The 20,540-nt window shown below is 37.3% G+C and overlaps 1 protein-coding gene across 1 annotated transcript in view; it reads left to right on the top strand.

Annotated features, from left to right (window-relative positions):
- Positions 1–263: 263 nt before the first annotated feature.
- LOC122010395 (uridine kinase-like protein 3) overlaps positions 264–20,540 on the top strand; it is a 58,981-nt gene continuing 38,704 nt past the window's right edge. Inside the window, exons 1-4 of the mRNA XM_042566913.1 lie at positions 264–531; positions 3,749–3,906; positions 15,377–15,468; positions 16,118–16,187. Of these exons, the coding sequence (XP_042422847.1) occupies positions 3,762–3,906; positions 15,377–15,468; positions 16,118–16,187 (307 nt within the window). The 5' untranslated portion in view covers positions 264–531; positions 3,749–3,761. The remainder of the gene's footprint in view (positions 532–3,748; positions 3,907–15,376; positions 15,469–16,117; positions 16,188–20,540) is intronic.

Genomic DNA, 20,540 nt, shown 5'->3' with positions numbered 1-20,540 from the left:
GGATTATGCGCTCGCACGAGTATTTTATGGGTGCATTTGCCCATTTAACTGAGTGCGCGGGCGCCACAGCACGGATTCTCGAATCAACTACTTGATGGTGGTAGTCCTTGAGCGCTGCATGGGGTCTTGCAAAGCTCCTGATGCAATCCACCCCGGTTTACCACAGCTGTCATTTCTTTTGCCGACCGCGACACCTGGCGATCTGCAACTGGTATTCTAAAAGCAATGCTCTTACGCTTCGACTATCCGGAAACCCTGTAATTGCGCTGAAGACGAGGTTTCATGCAAGGTGTTCCTAGCCGCTCTGTTTTAAATCCCGCTGCCGCTACCTTCTCTCTCGGCTCATCGCGACGCGGCTAGGGATCGGATCGAGGACTCTTTTTTCGGGTCAGATCGCATTGCCTCGTTGAGATCGAGGAAGACGGGGGAAACTGACGATCGCTCGTGTTTACAGCTCGATTCTTCATCACTCACCGATCGCATTGGATCTGATCTTGCGGTGGATGTGAGTCGGCTCGGCCGAAAGTTTCGGTAATCGATTGGGCACATTACCTCAAATCTTTCCTAAGAATTTTCCTTTCTCATTCGATCTTTACCATTTTTATTTCGGGATTAGAGGATACCTCGACATTAGATTCTAATTTTTCCATTTTTTTTTTTGCGATTTGGTGGTGGCTTTTCCCCATTAACTGATCTGGCAGATTTATTTTCACTGAAGGACCGTTTTAGCATTTTTATAGGTTTCGGATGAGAAATATGATAATTTAAAAGATTTAGAAATACACATAAAGTTCTATAGCAAGACCCGCAATTTTATGAAGCAGTAAATTCCAGCCCGGGCGTCCAATGTGAAGTGCGGAGTTGCCTTTTCGTATAACAATTGGAGCATTGGCTTAATATCGCTATTTCTCCTGTGATGTGTTTTCGTCCGGCGTTAGCTCTTTTTGTCGTTTTTAACTTTAGCTGTCAGGAGAGTTTATATAGATTATTAAACATAAAGTAAAGTTTCTATGGTTACTTTATTCCTTTCCTGATATCCAAAGTTCCTTCATTTCCGCCCTGATGACAGCTATAATGCGATGCTTCCTTCTGCACTTTGATTTTGCCTATATATGGTTTTAACTTTTATGTGTAGGCCTTTCTAGGACGGATTCAGATTTTTTTTAAAAAATATTAATTTCATTTGACTGAACATTAATTGGTTCTTGAAGCAATAGTGTACAAATTCACAAATTGCTTTACAATAAGTTGCTTTTATAACATATACATCAAGGCGAACTTTTGACATTAACGAAATTTATCTAGGTTACTAAGGTTTCAATAGAAAGAGACACATAGTTTCAGAACTTGGTAGAGAGAAAAGAAAAAGGTAAAAAGGGTGCTGTGACTATAAAAAATATGAGAAAAATCACTTCAAAAAGTAAATGAAAGAAGGGTCATTTTATTTGTTATTATTTTATTCTCTCATATGATTTTGGTGTTCCCTCATCAAATGTTGAAGGAGACTAAACAAAAGTTTGCTTGATTGATTTTTTTTTTTGAAGTTATTACTTTTGATTCATCATTTTATTATGGAATGCTGGTTAAACTTTTTTATTTCTTATGCTTATGTCTATCAATCTAATCATGATTGATACATATTTTTGACTGAATGTTCAAAGAGACCTTGTCTAATCTTCAACAAATTAATCTTAAACTTGTCTTTAATGTTTTGTTTTTTTTTTCATTATTTTATTATGTAATTTTGGTTTAAATTTATATTTCATATGATTTATGTCTAACAATTTGAGTTGAGATCTCAATTGATCTAATGAAATTTTGATTCATAATTCCTTCATCATAGTATTGAATATGTTGTACGATAAAGGTAGCCCTGTGCACAAAACTCCTGCCAATGCGGGGCCGTCGAGAAGCTCTATTGTACGCAGCCTTACCCTGCTTTCCAAGATGTTGTTCTTGATACTCGAACCCTTGATCTCCAAGTCACATTACAATAATTTTATCATTGTGCTAATGCTCCCCTTCATTGAATATGTTGTACGATACTACGATCTGGTGCATCCGAGGGACTTACGATTTGATGGGAGATAAATTTGTGGATAAAGTAAAGTTGTAAAGGTAAACTATTAAGTGAGTTGTGAGAGTTGGGTGATCTATACTTTGGATTTAGGTAGATTTTATATAAGCATTGACTTGACTAAGAAACTGAATGTTTCAGTTGGGGATTAAAATATCATGCCGAACCAGTCGAGAAGGGCGAAACATCTCATTTCGCCCATCGACAAGACCTCGGTACTAGGCCCCGCGGCAACAGAGAGGTGTCGGGGACCCTCCAACTGTTGTGGAGGGGTCGCGTGACCTCATGGCCGTTGCGGAGGGGTCACACGACCCCTGCATCTGCAGCGGAGAGGTTGTGCGACCCTCGTGTCCGCCGCTGGAGGGGTCGCGCAACCCCTGAGGTGGCTGCCGGAGGGGTTGCATAATCCCCACGACCGCGCGGAGGTGCCGTGCGAACCCTATGGCTGCGTAGTCACATGCGCGACTTTCTCACACAGCGAGTTTGGTGTCAGGTGGGTTTTTTAAATTAAAACATAGATAGATTGTTTTAATCAACTCCTAGCTATGATAGGGATAATATAAAGAGACTTTATTAAACTCTAATAAAATTATCTAATTAATTTATTTTAATTCTAAAAAATAAAATATTATATTTATTTATTTATCTATTTTTGTATTTATTTCCAGATTATTTTTATATTTTAAATATTTATGTTAAATATTTTATTTTTAATTAATATATTATATATTTAAAAAATATCGAAAACTATATCGGCATAATGCGATACGATACCGAAACCGTATCGTTCCAGTCCAGGACTGAAACCTCGGCACGGGTCGAGATTTTAAACCATGGTTTCAGCATTATAGTGGTCGATCTAGTCGATTGGAGGTTGATCCTAATTGATTAGTGTGCTAAATCAACTCAAGCTAGACTACTCACGAATAAAATACTTTTGTTTGGAGTTGAGTTGACTAGGCTTTTGACCGTGGAGATTAAGTCGACTGGGCGGTCAACTGAGTTCCCATTTAAATTCGAAAGAGAACCGTTTGAAGATGATCTTATCCGGGGCATTTGACTGATGAGGTTTAAGTTGACTGAATCTAGATTGTTAATGAGTCAATTGGAGACAACAACTAACAGCTAACAACCCCTTGATCAATGTTTAGTGGATTGACAAGGGAATTGTAACGAATGACATTAAATAAAACAACTTGGTGAAGCCTATCCAATCATTGATTGATGGCTATAACTAGAGGGAGGGAGGGAGGGAGGGAGGGGGGGAGGGGGGGGGGGGGTCTTAAAGTACATGAACGGAGCTATTATTCTCAGATTGTTTTTTTTATATGTTTCATGTTTAGGGTGTACGGTTTATACCTTTAAACCCTTAATCTTATTATATATAGTTGTGATTTTTGCATTTATTTTGATTGTAAAAAGTTTTATATGAGGTTTATCCACCTCTGAGAAGAAGAAAGAAAGGAGGGTTTTTGAGGAATGACTAAAACACTTTGTTTTTCTTGTTGTATATTTCTAATATTTCCATTGCACTTAACTCTTATATATGGTGTGCAAGAGAGTTTTTTTTTTTATTAACTCAAGCGCTATTCAACCCCCTCCCATCTAGTCTTCTATTTCTTCTTATCCAATTGCTATGATCCATTATTTCCTGATACTTTGCTTTGATAGTTCAAACCATCAGATGGGTTCTACTTCAGTCAATGGAGTTGCAGAAAAAAATGACAAGGGTATTCATTTTTCTGGCCTTCATTTGGATGGTCTAGCAACACAAAAGTCCAGGGAGGCAACCTCAAATTCAGCGACTGACAGAGAGCCTTTTGTAATAGGTTAGTTTGCATTAATATTTAGAAGCAATTCATTCTATTGATCTTTTGCTGTGTCATAGGATTTCCTTTCATCTTTTCTACATTTGTAAATGTAAATTTGAAATATTCATTTGTCCATGGTGATAAAATGTTTGTCAATATTTCCAACAAAGCAGTTACTTGTTTACTTACCCATAAAATAACTCTTGAGAAATCAATTTGCTTGATGGGTAGATCTTGAGACTATAAAGCTTTGATACAATTATTGGGCTGAAGATGACATCATTATTGGAACAGACAGCACCAAAACAACCATTAGTCAATGAAGTTTTGTATGCACCGTTTCTAACCATCCTTTAAAGTTTCAAACCTGTTGTGTCTAAAATGCAGAATCAACCATGTGGTGAATTCTGTCTCCTATGGTAGAATAACACACAAGAATAAGAACCATCCAATATGGTTGTTCTAAGCCTATTCTATGGAGGGAAACCTAGTCAATATAATATAAGATCAAATGTACATTAAGAATTAGAAAAGTCAATACCCACACCTTGTACAAAAGATCTCCCAAGTAAGAGACCTAATAGGTTGTTATATAGAAGTCCTTGTATGGATCAACATGAAGGAAAATCTTTCTTGGTATCTTATTGGTGTAGCACCCATTGAGATATAATTGCCAAGAAAAGCAAATGAAGACAATCTTAGCTATATGAGACTATATATCCAATTAGTCAATACCATATATATATATATATATACTTTTTTGCCACTAATGGAGCATAAGTGTTATTAATGGAGCCATCAGAGGATGTTTATGCAGTACATGCCCATTTGCAATCCACAATAGACTCGCTAGAAAGAAAGATTAACAAGTTCTCATATGCCCATTAGAATTCAGTGCTGCCATCTTATCAATTAGGGGCACCTTTGAGCTGATAGAGCCTCTGAGATAGCCTAACAATTCTTGATAGAATGCATTGCAGAAAGAACAGAATATTCTGGGATAAGGAAACATAGCAAATATAATCAGGAAAAGAATGTAAAGTGCTATACTTATGTGGATATTCTGCCTCGCAACAATATGAAGGTTAAGGTCTGCGTTATAAATCAAGACCATAAAAGGTTCTAGTAGGGTAGTGGAGTTTAATGGAATAACTATAACTGGCTTGAAATATAGTTGTCTGCTATATGCCTGTAATGGTTGAGTCTTGCCTGCTTGCAGCAAAAGATGGTGAATAGATAGAATAGGCATGGGAGCAGAAGATGGTGGAATTGCAAAAAGAATAGGCAAGGGAAGGGCCTCAACTATCATTTTTGGTCTGTAGAAGAAAAAAAAAGACCCCTCCCCGAACCCTGCTTTGGCAGGAGCTTCGTGGCTGCCTTTTTTTCCTTCTTCTACAAACCTAAAATGATAGTCGAGGCCTTTCCCTTGCCTATTTTAGGTTTGTAGCAGAGATATAGAAAAATGGAGTGTAGTCAAAGAATGTTATGTAGGTTTAAACAAAAGCTCGATGTACATAAAATGGTAGCTCTTCTGCAAACTAGAATACTCAAGGAACTCACTTGATAGAGTTTGGGGACAATTTATTATTCCACGCAGATAAGATATAGACAACACATGTACAAGCACATACATGTGGTGGAAGACTACATAGTGTATCACCAAGGAAAAGAATAGAAAAAGAGTTTTAACCAAGAAAATAGAAGAGCATGCTATCCTTGAGATAACATGATGTGAGAATTACTTCATCCTAAATCTGCATGGGAACCTAGTAATAGAGTTCACGTTAAAGTTCATGCAGTCTTAGACCAAATGCTTATTCATCCTTTGTGAACATCATGCTATTAAGATGTAATACTATTAAGGTGTAATACACCATGTATTCACCAACATCAAGGTATTGTGACGTAGGAGGGGATCCAAATTGAGTTTTTAAGTAGTGATCCGTTCATTAAGTTTAGTTTATTTTTAATTTTATTTAATTTTGTCCTAAATATTAGGGAATAGAGTCTTGTTAGTTTATTTATCCTAAATCTTAGGGAATAAGTCTAGTTGGTTATTTTTTCTGTTTATATTTTTTTAGGGTTTTGAGAGCTATATAAACCTTTGCTTAGATGATGTTTAGGACAAGTTATTTTGATATTGAATCAATTGGTTTCGCTTAAGCCATGTTACAACTTACAACTACATCTCTTTTCCTTTGCGCTTTTGATTTCATAATAGGTTTAAGCCTAATTTAGACTTTTCCTTTTTTTTTTACTTCTCTCTTATTTTCTTATTAATCCCTCACTAACTTCACACTTCAGAATAATATACATATTTTGCTCGGCGTCAGTTGGTATTAGAGCTCATTAAGATTCAATGGAGGGTCATCGTGGACGTGGTCATGATCGTGAAAGGCAGGTTTCGGCTGAGAAAACCTCACACCGTGGTCGTAGCATCCAAGACGATATTCAATATCTATAGAGACAAGTCACAAAGTTATCTCAGCGTCTAGCTGCACAAGATCGTAAAGATTGTAAGTTCCTTTATTCTCCTTTTGAAAATCCCTAATTTCCAATCAAGAAGAGATGTCCAAGCGCAAATTTGGTTTCAAGAAATACGAGATCAACCACCCCACCACCTACTGTTGGAATCCCAAGGTTGTTTTGGTGTGATCAACAAGTTAAGTTAGGTCCTGTGTGTTTCTAACCTTGTGTCTAAGTGTGCAGAAGCTTAGGAGCACAGGTAGTCCAGTGGAAGACGCAGCTAGAGAGAAGGACGGCACGCGGTGTGTCCGAGGAACGAGGTGCTGCGGAAGAGTACACCGGTGGACGAGAAGGAAGCGTGCGGTGGTTTCGAGGGACGAAAGCTGGAGTGGAAGACTGCTCGAGGAGCAAGAGACGCAGCTAGCAAGAAGGACGACACGTGGTGCGTCCGAGGGACGAAGACTGCGGATGAGTACGCCGGCGGACGAGAAAGAAACATGCGGCGATTCCGAGGGACGAGAAGCCGGAGCGGAAGTCCACTCGAGAAGACCGGAAGTTGGGTTCGGTGAGCCCTTTTCCGGATGTCCGAGATCACCCAAGCGAGCGGATCCGGAGTTGAAGACCCAGACCGAGGCGACCAGAGCTGGAGTAGAGGACCCGGACCGAATAAGTCAACCGGAGTTGACTTTTGGGTCTGGGGTGCCCGGAACTGACCGGGGCGCCCGGAACGTACCGGGCGCCCGGAGTTGACTTTTTCACAGTGAAAATTCTTTTACTTATAATTTCACTTAGAAAATTTTCTTAGAAAGTTGTTTTTACTTAGAGACTGTTTATGTGAAAATTATTGCAAATTTTTTAAGTCTAAAAAAAAAATTCTAAGTTTTTACCCTTAGATTTTTTCTTAGAACCCCATTTTTTATGTGATCAAAGGGGGAGAAGGAAAAGTATAAGTTTAGGGGGAGGTAGACCAAAAAGTCTAGGGGGAGGTAGACTAAAATTTAACTTGTTTTATTTTTGCACTTAATTGCAAATATAGTTAAGTTTATATTATGTCTATTTTTACCCTAAATTAACTTGGGTTGCTCACACCAAAAAGGGGGAGATTGTTGGAACCCCAAAGTTGTTTTGGTGTGATCAACAAGTTAAGTTAGGTCCTGTGTGTTTCTAACCTTGTGTCTAAGTGTGCAGGAGTTTAGGAGCACAAGTAGTCGAGTGGAAGACGTAGCTAGCGAGAAGGACGGCACACGGTGCGTCCAGGGATGAGGCGCTGCGGAAGAGTACACCGGTGAACAAGAAGGAAGCGTGCGATGGTTCCGAGGGACGAAAGCCGGAGTGGAAGACTGCTCGAGGAGCAAGAGACCCAGCTAGCGAAAAGGACAGCACGTGGTGCGTCCGAGGGACGAAGACTGCGGATGAGTACGTTGGCGGACGAGAAGGAAACACGCGGCGATTCCGAGGGACGAGAAGCCGGAGCGGAAGCCCACTCGAGAAGACTGGAAGTTGGGTTCGGGTGAACCCTTTTCCGGATGTCCGAGATCACCCAAGCGAGCGGATCCAGAGTTGAAGACCCGAACCGAGGCGACCAGAGCCGGAGTAGAGGACCCGGACCGAATAAGTCAACCGGAGTTGACTTTTGGGTCCAGGGTGCCCGGAACTGACCGGGGCTCCCGGACCCCTCCGGGGCGCCCGGAATGTACCGGGACGCCCGGAACGTACCGGGGCACCCGGAGTTGACTTTTTCACAGATTGAGTCAAAACTCGATCTGAACGTTGGGGGATAAAATTTTATCCCCCTAGGGAGCCTGGAACCCTCAGGGCGCCCCGACCAAGGCTATAAATATAGCCTTGGTCTAGAAACTTTCACACAACTCAGAGCAATTCATTTCCAACACTTGTACGCTTCAGTTTTAGATTAGTTTCTTTATTTTTCACTTTCACTGCTGTAAGAGGCTTCTCCGCCCGAAGGAGATACTAGTGCGACATTCCTTGGATTAACAACCTCCTTGGTTGTAGCCAAGTCAAATCCGGTGCCTCATTTTTCTGATTTACTTTCTACTTTAATTTACAAGTGTTAGTTTAAGAGTTCGAGAAGGGTGTTTTTGTTTTTGTTTTACAGGGCTATTCAACCGCCCCTCTAGCCGACCGCAATGGTCCTACACCTACAACTTCGAGAGAATGCCGACTTCGCAGCGCCTCTTCGTCCCTTCTTCCTCTTGCGGCGACAGAGACAACCATGAGGATGCGGACCTCGACAACATCGAGTATGACCAGCTCTACTCTCTTGATCGTTTGATCGCTGGAGGCAGCGAAGACGACGAAAAGATCAAATTATTCGGTGATCTAATTTATAACGATGATGAAGTGGATGAGGTTGTCAATGAAGTTGGTGACAGCGTGTTGCAGGTTTCGAGCACTGATAATTTCCCTGTTGAAAGCGACAGAAAAGTTGAAGAGAAAAACCTTCATCCATAGGTTTTGTTCAAGACAAGGAGAATGAAGTTAAAATATTGCCCACAAATTTATGGAAAGATGGTATCTTTGGAAGCTCACGCACTGTGGTGACTTATGCTTCTAAAGTTGCATATGCCTTTGCAACTTTCAGAGCAACAACTTGTGTAGATTCTATGATAGCAAAAGTTGCAATTGACAGGGAAGCTGTGAAAATATTGTATCTGAAGAAGCTGTGCAAAAGCTGCAGTTGAAGACGGATCGTCATCCAAAACCCTACGAGTTGTCATGGCTGAGCAAAGGGAGCGAGGTAATCGTAGATAGGAGGTGCCTTATAACTTTTTCTATTGGCAGCAAGTATTACGATATGGTGTGATGTTGTGTCAATGGACGCATGTCATGTATTGTTGGGACGACCTTGGCAATATAATCGTAGCATCATCCACAATAGACGGAAGAATACCTACACCCTCAGCATCAAAGGGAGGAACATCGTATGGGCTCCTCGACAAGAAGGAACCCCTGCAAATTTGGTACTCAATAACCCTACACTACTTTCTATGTCTAGATTTTTGAACAAGATGAAGCACGAAGACATGGTCTATGCTTTGCTTCCTTACAAAAGCGATGAAATAGACCTAGATTCAGATCTACCGAGGTGCAATAATTCCTATCCGACTTTGCTGATTGGATGGCCGAAAACTTTCCTTTGGGACTTTCCCTATGAGAGACATTCAACAACCTCGTTCCGGGGTCAATCTTACCTAACCGATCGGCATATCGTCTTTAGCCCTAAGGATGCTGAAGAACTATAATGACAAGTTGTGGAACTATTGAGACGAGGCTATATTCGTGAGAGTATGAGCCCTTGTGCAGTCCTTGCTTTACTCGTACCAAAGAAAAATAGTTCATGGCGCATGTGTATTAATGGCAGAGCCATCAACAAAATCATAGTGAAGTATAGATTTCCGATTCCTCGCTTAGATGACATGTTGGATCAACTTTCTGGTTCAAAGATCTTCTCCAAGATCGATCTTAGGAGTAAATACCACCAGATTCAAATCAAGCCCGGAGATGAATTGAAGACCGCCTAACCCCTTCAAGACACAACATGAGTTGTACGAGTGGATGATCATGTCTTTTGGATTGCCCAATACACCCAACACGTCCATGAGATTCATGCATCAGGTCTTACGACCTTTCATGGGAAGATTCATAGTTGTATACTTTGATGACATCCTCATTTATAGTCCGACAGGGGCTTTGCACCTTGATCACCTCTGCATTGTTTTTGAGAAGCTAAAGGCAGAACACTTGTACATCAACAACAGGAAGTGTTCTTTCTTCACGACCTCAGTTTCGTTTCTTGGATTTATAGTGTCTACCGATGGTGTTCATGCAGATCCATCAAAGATAGATGTAATCTTAGAGTGACTGCAGCCAAAAATCATTCACGACGTTCGAAGTTTTCATGGATTCAAGGAATGAAATCTTGAACCGTGTTGTCTGAGACAAACGATTTTTACCGTTCCGACACTTTACCGACATCGACATAGTTAGGGCAACAATTTCGGGTGCGTCATCATCACGTCATGTGCGCATAACAAAAGAAAGAAGGGAGAAGGGGGAAGGGAGAAGGAATCAAGACTTACCTGGAAACATTGGGCTTGGCGAGGCCACCGGCGAGAGATTAGTGGTGAGGCAAGGCAGCGGCGTGGCGATGACAAGAAATAATTGTGAAGGGGGAGGAGGCAAATCGTGAATCGTGAATACGAGGAAAAGATGGATTTATTAAAAGTTTTAATTAAAATCATTAATATATATAATTTCTAATTAATTATTATATAAATTATAATTATATATTATATACATTAGTAATTAAGTAAATAAATTGTTAATTAATTAATATAATTATAATATATAATTTTATTATTTTTATTAAAAATATAAAAAAATAAAGTTAAAAAAGATAATTTATATAATATATAGTTATATAATTTAAAAATCATACTTTAATTTTTTTATAATTAAAAATAGATTAAAATTTATAAAAATATCTAAAATAATATTAAAAATTGATAAAAAATTGATATATATATATATATATATACTATAATATTTAGTATATATTATTTAGAATATTTATAAACTGTAATTATATAAATGAATAAATAAATAAATTATATAATTATTATATATAAATTAGGATTTTTATGTTAATTTAAATAATTATTATAAATAATTTTTTTAATGTTAGAATCAATTTGGGATTTGGAATCATGAATATTAACATACTTTTTATGCCTAAGAAATACGTTAAATTAACAATTTTGATAAAGATATATTATCAAGTTACGTAAAATTAGTATACAACTTATTTTTAAATTATATATATATCGAAACCGTATTGGCACAGGACGATACGGTACCAAAACTGTATCGTTCCGGTCTGGAACCGAAACCTCGACACTGATCGAGATTTTAAACCTTGCATTGATTGGCCTCTTTCTATCGCCGATTCATCTAGAATTTTAGCTCCTCCTATCACTAAGTGTCTCAAGGGGCGTGAGTTCAAGTGGACTGAAGCAGCTACGACTAGTGTTCAACTGGTGAAGCAAAAGATGACTGAAACACCTGTTCTAGTACTTCCAAAGTTCGACAAACTATTCAAAGTAAACTGTGACGCATCTAGCATTGACATTGGTGGTGTTCTAAGTCAATCAGGACACCCTATTGCCTTCTTCAGCGAGAAACTATATGGTGCCAAGAAAAATTACTCTACCAATGACCTAGAATTCTACGTTATTGTGCAATCCTTGAAGCATTGGTGTCATTATCTTTTGCAAAAGGAATTTATCTTGTTCACTGATTATGAGGCTTTAAAGTACATCAACGACTACAAGTTAAGTAGTCGACACGCTAAGTGGGTAAACTACTTGCAGGAGTTCACCTTCACGCTGAAGCATCAATCTAGGAGTCTCAATCGTGTTGCAGATGCTCTAAGCCGCCATTCTTCCCTACTTACTACCATGAGCATTAGGGTTGCCGGCTTTAGATCTTTCTTAGATATGTATGTTGCTAATCCCTCCTTCAGCAAGATATTTCAAGAGCAATGTAAGGGAACTCTCACTAGTGCTGGTTTGTATACTACCTTACCAATTCCTGAAGCTCCTTGGTGTGAGATTAGCATGAATTTCGTATTGGGTTTACCCCGCACCGAACGGACCGCTGATTCTATTCTAATTATGGTGGATGATTCTCCAAGATGGCTCAGTTTGTGGCATGCAGAAAAACCATGGATGTTGTTCAGATTACCACCCTCTTCTTCAAAGAAATTGTGCGTTTACACAGTATTCCTCAAACTATTACTTCATATCATGATACTAGATTTGTCAGTAAATTTTGGAAGATTTTATAGGGAAAGTTAGGGTTGAATCTAAACTTCAGTAGCCCCTATCACCCTCAGACCGATGGTCAGACTGAGTTAGCGAACCGCGACTTAGGAAATCTTCTGAGATGTCTCACAGGAACCAAACCGAAGCAATGGGATCTGGTTTTACCTCAAGCAGAATTCGCATACAACAGCGCAAAGAACAGGACCACTGATTTGAGTCCTTTCGACGTTGTTTATGGACGAAACCCATCGGGGTTCTGGGTTTAGTCCCTATTTCACGTCCAGGACAAGCTAACTCTAAGGCTGAGGAGATGGCCGAGTATCTTCGGGTCATTCATGAGTAGGTTAAGCAGGCTATTCAAGAAAGCAACACCGAGTACAAGATCATGGCAGATCGACATCGACGTCACGTTCTTTTTGATGTTGGTGATCTGACTTGGGCTGTATTAACTCATGATCGTTTCCCTATTGGTGAATACAACAAGCTCAAAAATCGGAAGATTGGACCTTGTCAGATACTAGAAAAGATTAATGATAATGCCTACAGGTTGCGACTTCCTAGTCATTTAAAAAAATTTCTGATGTTTTTATTTTAAAACACCTAAGTCATTGTTCTTTGGACCCGGATACACCCATCCTAAACTCGAGGACGAGTTCTCTTCAACTCCAGACGACTAATGCAGGAGGGGATCCAAATTGAGTTTTTTAAGTATTTATCCGTTAATTAAGTTTAGTTTATTTTTTTTAATTATATTTAATTTTGTTCTAAATCTTAAGGAACGAAGCCTTGTTAGTTAATTTATCCTAAATTTTAAGGAATAAGTCTTGTTAGTTAATTTATCCTAAATCTTAGAGAATAAGTCTAGTTCGTTATTTTCTCCGTTTAGATTTTTTTAAAGGTTTTGAGAGATATATAAACCTATGCTTAGATAATGTTTAGGACAAGTTATTTTAATATTGAATCAATTAGTTTCGCTGAAGCCACGTTACGGCTACATCTCTTTTTCTTTGCGCTCTTGATTTCATAAGAGGTTTAAGCCTAATTTAGGCTATTCCTTTTTTCTATGTTACTTTTCTCTTATTTTCTTGTTAATCCCTCAATAACTTCACGTTCCAGAATAATATACATATTCTGCTCGGTGTCATATTGTCTTCTTTAACTGATATTCTATAGTATCGGCCTTACAATTTGACTCATGGTAAAATTCAACTCTAAAGTGTGTAGCTTTCCATTGGGTTATTACAGAATTGCTTCACACCAAGCAGGCAAGTCCACAAAACTATGAAATTCATAATAAGATGTCGAACAATTTTACCAAAAGACACCTCATTGTTTTAGAGTGCACATTTATTCCATTTAAGACATTGTACACCCATTGCTCAGTCATGTTTTCCCTACGTTAATGTTGTTTTGATTTGTCCACCCCCCACCCCACCCGTCAACATCGTTGAAGATTGCCAAGAGCCGCACCTTGTTTAAACACTATGCCTCGGTGATCACTTCCTGCCCTCTTTAGACCAAGTTGCAATAGGCTCACCAGCTACCCCTTGGTTTATCCTCAAACCACACAAATATTAGAGGGTTCCTACTCTATTATGCAATACAATGTCTACTTACCAACATTTTTTGTGTTCTTTGACCAATATCCCACATTATTAACCTGATGGTTTTGTTTCATGGTAAAATTTGACTCAAGGTGAGGAGCTTCCATCTTGATCACTTATTTCATATTTGCTCGACATTGAGCATGCTTAACAATGGATTTCTTATGAAGAATTCAACTAATTCTATCAAAAGATACATAGTTGTTTTAAAGTATATATTTAATCCATCTAAGACATTATGCAACCATGGTCTAATCACACTCTGTTCAGTTTGTGTTTTGATTCGTTCCTGCCTCTGATGTCCTAGAAGTTTGCTAGGAACAACACATTCTCCAAGTGCTCTACTCCAATAATCATTCCACTTGCCAAACTGGTCATAACATAAGGTGTATGAGAGAAAGATTTTTGATGACAAAATCCTTGACTCAAAAGGAAAGGCTGAAATGTGTTAAAGAAGAGAAAATGGTGCAAGATGTCTGCCTTGACATTGTTACTTTTCAATACATGAATACAAGTTGAGCACTTTTTTTTAATGCCAACACAAAAGGTAGAGCAAAAAGAGAAGATTTCAAACTATTTTTTCATGATGGAAAGTCATGCCATGCATGTGTAGCATCAAAGGAAACGTCAAAATACCTAAAATGCAAAGGAAAACTACTAGGACCTAAATCATCATAACGGATTGAGGAGAAAGGTGCAGAGGCACAGTTTCTGATTCTACTAAGGAATAAGCATTGAAGATGTTAATTGGCAAGATTCACACTCAAGACTCTCTAGACTTCAGAGGCTAGAAATTATGTTATGAAGATTTTTGAAGTTAGGATGTCCTAGATGGCTGTGTATTAGCAAATGGAGCTGCTTCTTGCTTGCTTGCTGTAGAGAGACATGATCAAGAGGATAAACCACAGATTTCTCTTGTGCAAGATGAAATTGCAAAAGAAAATTGTGTGCTAGAGATGTCCACGCGTATGCAAGGACAACAGTGAGTGAGGAATCTTAATTACTCTCTGATACCATGTTAAATATGGAAAGGCTTTTTTAGGATTCTTTCTCCAAGGTAGCCCCCTCTACGTGTGTGTATGCAGTTTTATTGTGATTTTACATTTACATTGTAAATTTGGTATACTTGCTAGTCTCAATATATTTAGAATTATGTTTTCAATATTAGCTATTAGTTTTATTACTGCAATTGTGTTAAGTAGAGATTAATAATGCTGAGAAGACATGGTGCAACCTGAAGTAGTTGAGAAGATATGGTTTGTATATTTGACTTGCAATTGTGAAAGCCTGTACTGCAATTATGAGGACCGTGTACATAGAGCGAAGATAATAATCATCTCTGAGAGAACTTGGACGTAATTAATATATACGCTCCTATTTGAGGCCATTTGAGGGGGAATGTTTGATATAATAGGTTAATTTTTTAGTAGTCAGTTAGTGATGTTCTTAAAAATGATAGATGAGCTTCTGAATTAGTTAGGAATAAAGCTATTCTATCTATTTTAATTTTATTTGGTGAATGATAATATAATATTTATCCATCTCATCTACAGTATATATTTCTATTATGAACAGGTGTTGCTGGTGGAGCAGCTGCTGGAAAGACAGCTGTCTGTGATATGATAATTGAGCAACTCTGTGATCAAAGGGTTGTTGTTGTGAATCAGGTAGGGGTAGTTGTTACTTATAATTTTGTTTGCCCTTTTTGTTGTGGAATTTTATAATTAGGAAATGTTTTCCTTGCAGATTTAGTTGAACATTCAACATAGAACAACCTTTTTGATATGTTCTGTGTGCTTGCAGCATGTGTCCTCATTACAAGAATTATCCTTTGACTTTTATTTAAACCTAGAGATTCTTGTCTCATTTCACTAGTCATGTAATACTGCACTACCAAACCAGCTTACGATTTATTGTTTAAGGTTAACAAACTTAAAAAATTTACATTTTATTTTTGTCCTTAGAACAAATTTCATTAAAAAGTTGCATCTGGTAGCTATATCATTTTGATTGCAGTGGCACCTGTTCTGAATCTCAGAATTGGTCCTTCATATTGAGAAAAGTATAAAGCATTGATGATACCGTACTTATAAGAGTTGCATATGAAGATTATATTTGTTCACCGTAATTATTTAATACCATGTTTTTGTTTGCAAGATTTATATCTGTTGCATATTCTTTATTTGAATGAAATGTTCCTCTTGTTTTCTTTGAAAAAAAAGAGGTCGGTCCATATATATATGTGTGTGTGTGTGTGTGTTGGATATTATACATAACTTTCATGGAGACTGATCTTATATGTGCATCATATGGCAGGAGTCTTTTTATTATGATTTGACTGATGACGAGGTAAATCATGTACACGAATATAACTTTGACCACCCAGGTAATATGATCCTGTTGTTCATATGCAAATTTTAGTTCTTCAGTTATTAGTTAATATACTTTTTCCATTTTTTTTTTGTTTATACACTGTGTCACTTTTGCTATAAATAGTAGATCATAGAGCAAATCTCTTTCTTAATATTTGGATAAAAAGTTTGACCTAGAAGTTATATATATACCCATGGATTCTAATCACAAAATCTATTCTTAGTATCAAAGCCTCCCTAGCTCCTCTACTGCTCCATATTCCTCACTGTATCCATGGAAGCCAACTCCTCTTTCTGCATGTACCCTCCTATGTGATCCATTCTTCCTTGTATATATAGCCACCACAAGCGCTCTCCTATAAGCTTCATCTTCCCGTAGTTGTGTAAAACCCCCTTTTGTAGGATTGCTCCCTAACTGCAACACCCCTATCATAATTCGGTCTCTTTCCCTTAAGGGTGACAATTTGAACTAGCGAGTCGTAAATGGGTGTATCTCATTGAGTCTCAACCCATTTAATTTCAACTAAACTTGTGTTGTTTAATAAATGAATCAAAATTTGACTCTCACAAATTGTTTATGATCAATTTATGACCCATTTAATTAAATATGTTACATGGATTCTAAACGGGTCATGTGACATGATTTATATAAAAGAGTTTAATGGCATGACCTCTTTACATATGGTATTCATGAATCTAGAAAAAACTTATGGCGCATGCGGAAAATTTTGTGAAAAATTCTAGAAAAGAAAGGTGTTAGTGTAACATATATTAGAAGAATTCAGGATATGTATGAGGATATAATATCAAGAGTGGAAGGCTCCAAGACGATTAACGGGAGTGTTTCCTATAAAGATAGGGTTTAAGGATCAACTCTAAGTTCATATTTTTTTACACTAGTCGTGAATGAATTCACTGGACATATCTAAGATAGGTTACCATGATGCATGTTGTTTGCAGATAACATTGTTTTAGTTGATGAGACAAGTGAAGGAGTTAAAGCTTAGTTCAAATCTTGGTAGAAAATGTTGGAAGTAAAAGGTTTTTGACTTAATAAAGTAAAGATAGAATATATGAACTTTAAGTTTAATAATATTAGACATACCAAAATAATTGTTAAGATAAGAGATAATGAGTTATTTGTAACTAAGAGTTTTAAATATTTAAGGTTATTTTTGTAAAACGATTGAGGGGTTGATAGAAATGTTTTATATAGGATACAAGTGATATGATTGAAATAGAGGAGAACGTTAGGTGTTCTTTGTGATTGTAAGGTATCTCTAAAGCATAAAAAGGAAATTTTATAAAATAACGGTTAGACTTGCTATGTTGTATGGAGCTGGATGTTGGGCTATGGATCGGGCACGCAAGCAGAAGATGAGAGTCACATAGATGAGGATGGTAAAATGAATGTGGGGACATACGAGGATGCACAGGATAAAAATGAGAACATTCGAGAGAAACTTAGGGTTGCACTGAGGAATTTTGAGAGATGTGTTTAAGATGATATGTGCATATACTTAAGCAACCAATAAATGTACTAATTGGTGATGTGAGTTTGTGCCAAATACACATTAATTGAGGAAGAGAGAAACTAAACAAGACTTGGTTAGTAATGATAAAAGATGATAAAATTTATTAAATATAATTAGGATATAATAGGGGGATCCTATAGCCAACACCTCTTTGTGGAATAACTAATTAAATATTAATATATTTATAAACGGGTTCTTCGACCTGACTTAACCCATTTATTTGTGGGTCAATCCGTTTGTAACACAAACATGATTACCTCAAATCCAATGTACAAAATTATGGGTCGGTGGTTGGATATTGTTGTGTAAATAGATTGTGTCATCTTTTGTCACCTCTAACCTTATTATTGCAAAATTCTAGTTTTTTGTTTTTTATGCAATCACGCCCTTAAGCATGAAGTTTTGATATTTAGGCAAAAACTTATGTTAGTATTATAGGTGCAATGAATTACCACAGGTTAAGGGTGACCCAATATTTGACAATTGAAGTTCTTGCAAGTTAGGCTTAATTGGATGCTTGGCAGAAAGACCTGAACGTAACGCTTCTTGGCACGTAAAGTCTCGAAGACTTGAATTTAACTTTTAGTATATTGAGACTTGAATTGTTTGGTCAATCGACTTAAGTAAATTGAAAAGGCAACAAAATATTTCCGGTCATATATATTTGGAAGAAGTCAATTACTTAGTCTACTGGTGCTGGTGTTAGAAGAGCCAACTGAATTTGTCATCAGTCGCCATTAGTCGATTGTTCTTGCTAGACTCTGGTACAACAATTTCTGGTCTAAAAGTTTCAATAAGATGGGACTGATGGCAGACTTAGTTGACTGGAGCTACCATTAAAGTTGGTATGATCATGATGATCAACTAGAAGCTTGAAGCAGTTCATTGTATTCATGCTGGGAGAATAAATGAAGGTTGGTTAATAGCCTATAAATATGGGACAAAGGAACAATACAAAATCTATTGAAAAGTGTTTATACTCTTGTTATTGTCTCACCAATCTTGTGATTTTACTTGGTCTATTTTTGTTTTTATTCTTTGTGCCAAGTGTTCTTTTGTAAGAGGAAATTATAAGAAGTATCTTCACCTTCAGAAGGTGTCCAAGAAGGAATTCTTTTTTAATGATTTTCTAAGAGTGACTCTTTGAAGAGTCATAGATAGTGGAGTAGAAGCGATGGATCCAACCCACATAAAGGTTTCCATCTTAACCTTGATCTTTATCTTGTTTGTGCTTTATTTTTGTATATTGCTTCTTTTGGCTAGGTACTAATCATAACTATAGACAAACAAGCAGTATGCTATTCAACCTCCCCTTCTCTAGCCTCAGCTATCAACCAACAATTTCTTACTACAACCACAATAGACAACCCCCTCCCTTCTTCACCTCCTTTCGTCATATTTGAATTGAAGATCTCAATCTTAGATCTTGACTCGTAAAATGTTTTTTATGTCCCTTAGGGTGTTGCTTATTTAAACTTACCATTGTCAATACTTATCCAACTTGAGTGACCTGAGTAAGTATTGAATGTACTGGTTTTCAAGACAATAATATTGGGTTTACACAAATATTTTTAATATAAAACATGATTATCATTTAGTTCATGATTACGTCATTGCTTTGTGAGAAGTTGGGTGAATTTGCTATATACAACCTCCAAGGATCTCACAATTATACAGAGTCAACAAGAAATATTTCAATTAATCAATTTTCTTTTGCCTTACAATTCCTTTAGTGTTGTCCACTCACACTTGTCTTATTAAGTTCTTTATGTTACCCATGCTCTTTCAATTGTCATCTCCTGAGCTCCTCGTCTCCATTTGAACTTGTAGCTCATGCTATTTGACAATGACGTGGAGTTTGAGGATGCAGTCGGGGACATAGATATAACTCAAACCCTACATGTGTTCATTGTTGTCACATCAACAACCCATTTAATCATTGCTTGGACCATGATAGGTCACTATGTAAACTAGTTCCACATCATAATCCTTTTACTCTTCTCAATGTCCAGGATAGTTGCTATCAATTCATTCAAATATGAATAATTTCAAGCATTTGACTGTTTCTACCTTCATTTTTGGTATTACTCCCATGACAAAATCCAAGGCTCTTACATTCCTATCAAAGGACAAAGTTCTTTGCAGACACTCAAATTGATCTAAGATAAAGTTGTGCTTATTTTTTTTGTCTTCTACACATTGTATATTTGAGGATCTGTGCAAATGAAGACAACAAGTGACGGTGGTCATTAATCTAATAGAGTTTACTACCTAGGCATTCAACCTTTCTCTAGTGCTCTTACTACCACTAGTATCACTCCTTATCTGTGTCATTGCCATTTTAGGAGTTTGTCACTTCATCATTGACCAAGTTCTAGTGTGATGGATGCAAACTTAGCAAGAATCATTATAAGTTGTTTCCGTCTACTAGTTATAACTATAATTCTTCTCCACTTAAGCTAGTTCACTCTAGTATTTGAGCCCCAATCCTTATAAAAAACTATGCATGTTTTGATCATTTTATAACCTTTATCGATAACTATTCTTCTAGAACATATGTTTAATTATTGAAAATTTGTTTATAAGTCATTGATGCATTTAAAAATTTTAGTTCTCAAATAAAGACCCAATCGCCTAGTTTTATCAAAATTCTACGCATTGATAAGCGCTTAAGCCCATAAAGTTTGTCTTTGCTTGTTTCATTACTTCAGAAATATCATCCAACAAAATACCTATTCTTTTACCTTTGAGCAGAATTGTGTTGCCTAATGCAAAAACCAGTCATTTTGCACACACACATACTATGATGTTTCATATGCGTGCATACACTAA

This window comes from Zingiber officinale, chromosome 8A (assembly GCF_018446385.1).
Source record: "Zingiber officinale cultivar Zhangliang chromosome 8A, Zo_v1.1, whole genome shotgun sequence".
NCBI classification, from domain to species: domain Eukaryota; kingdom Viridiplantae; phylum Streptophyta; class Magnoliopsida; order Zingiberales; family Zingiberaceae; genus Zingiber; species Zingiber officinale.
This window is presented reverse-complemented; position numbering and strand designations above follow the sequence as displayed.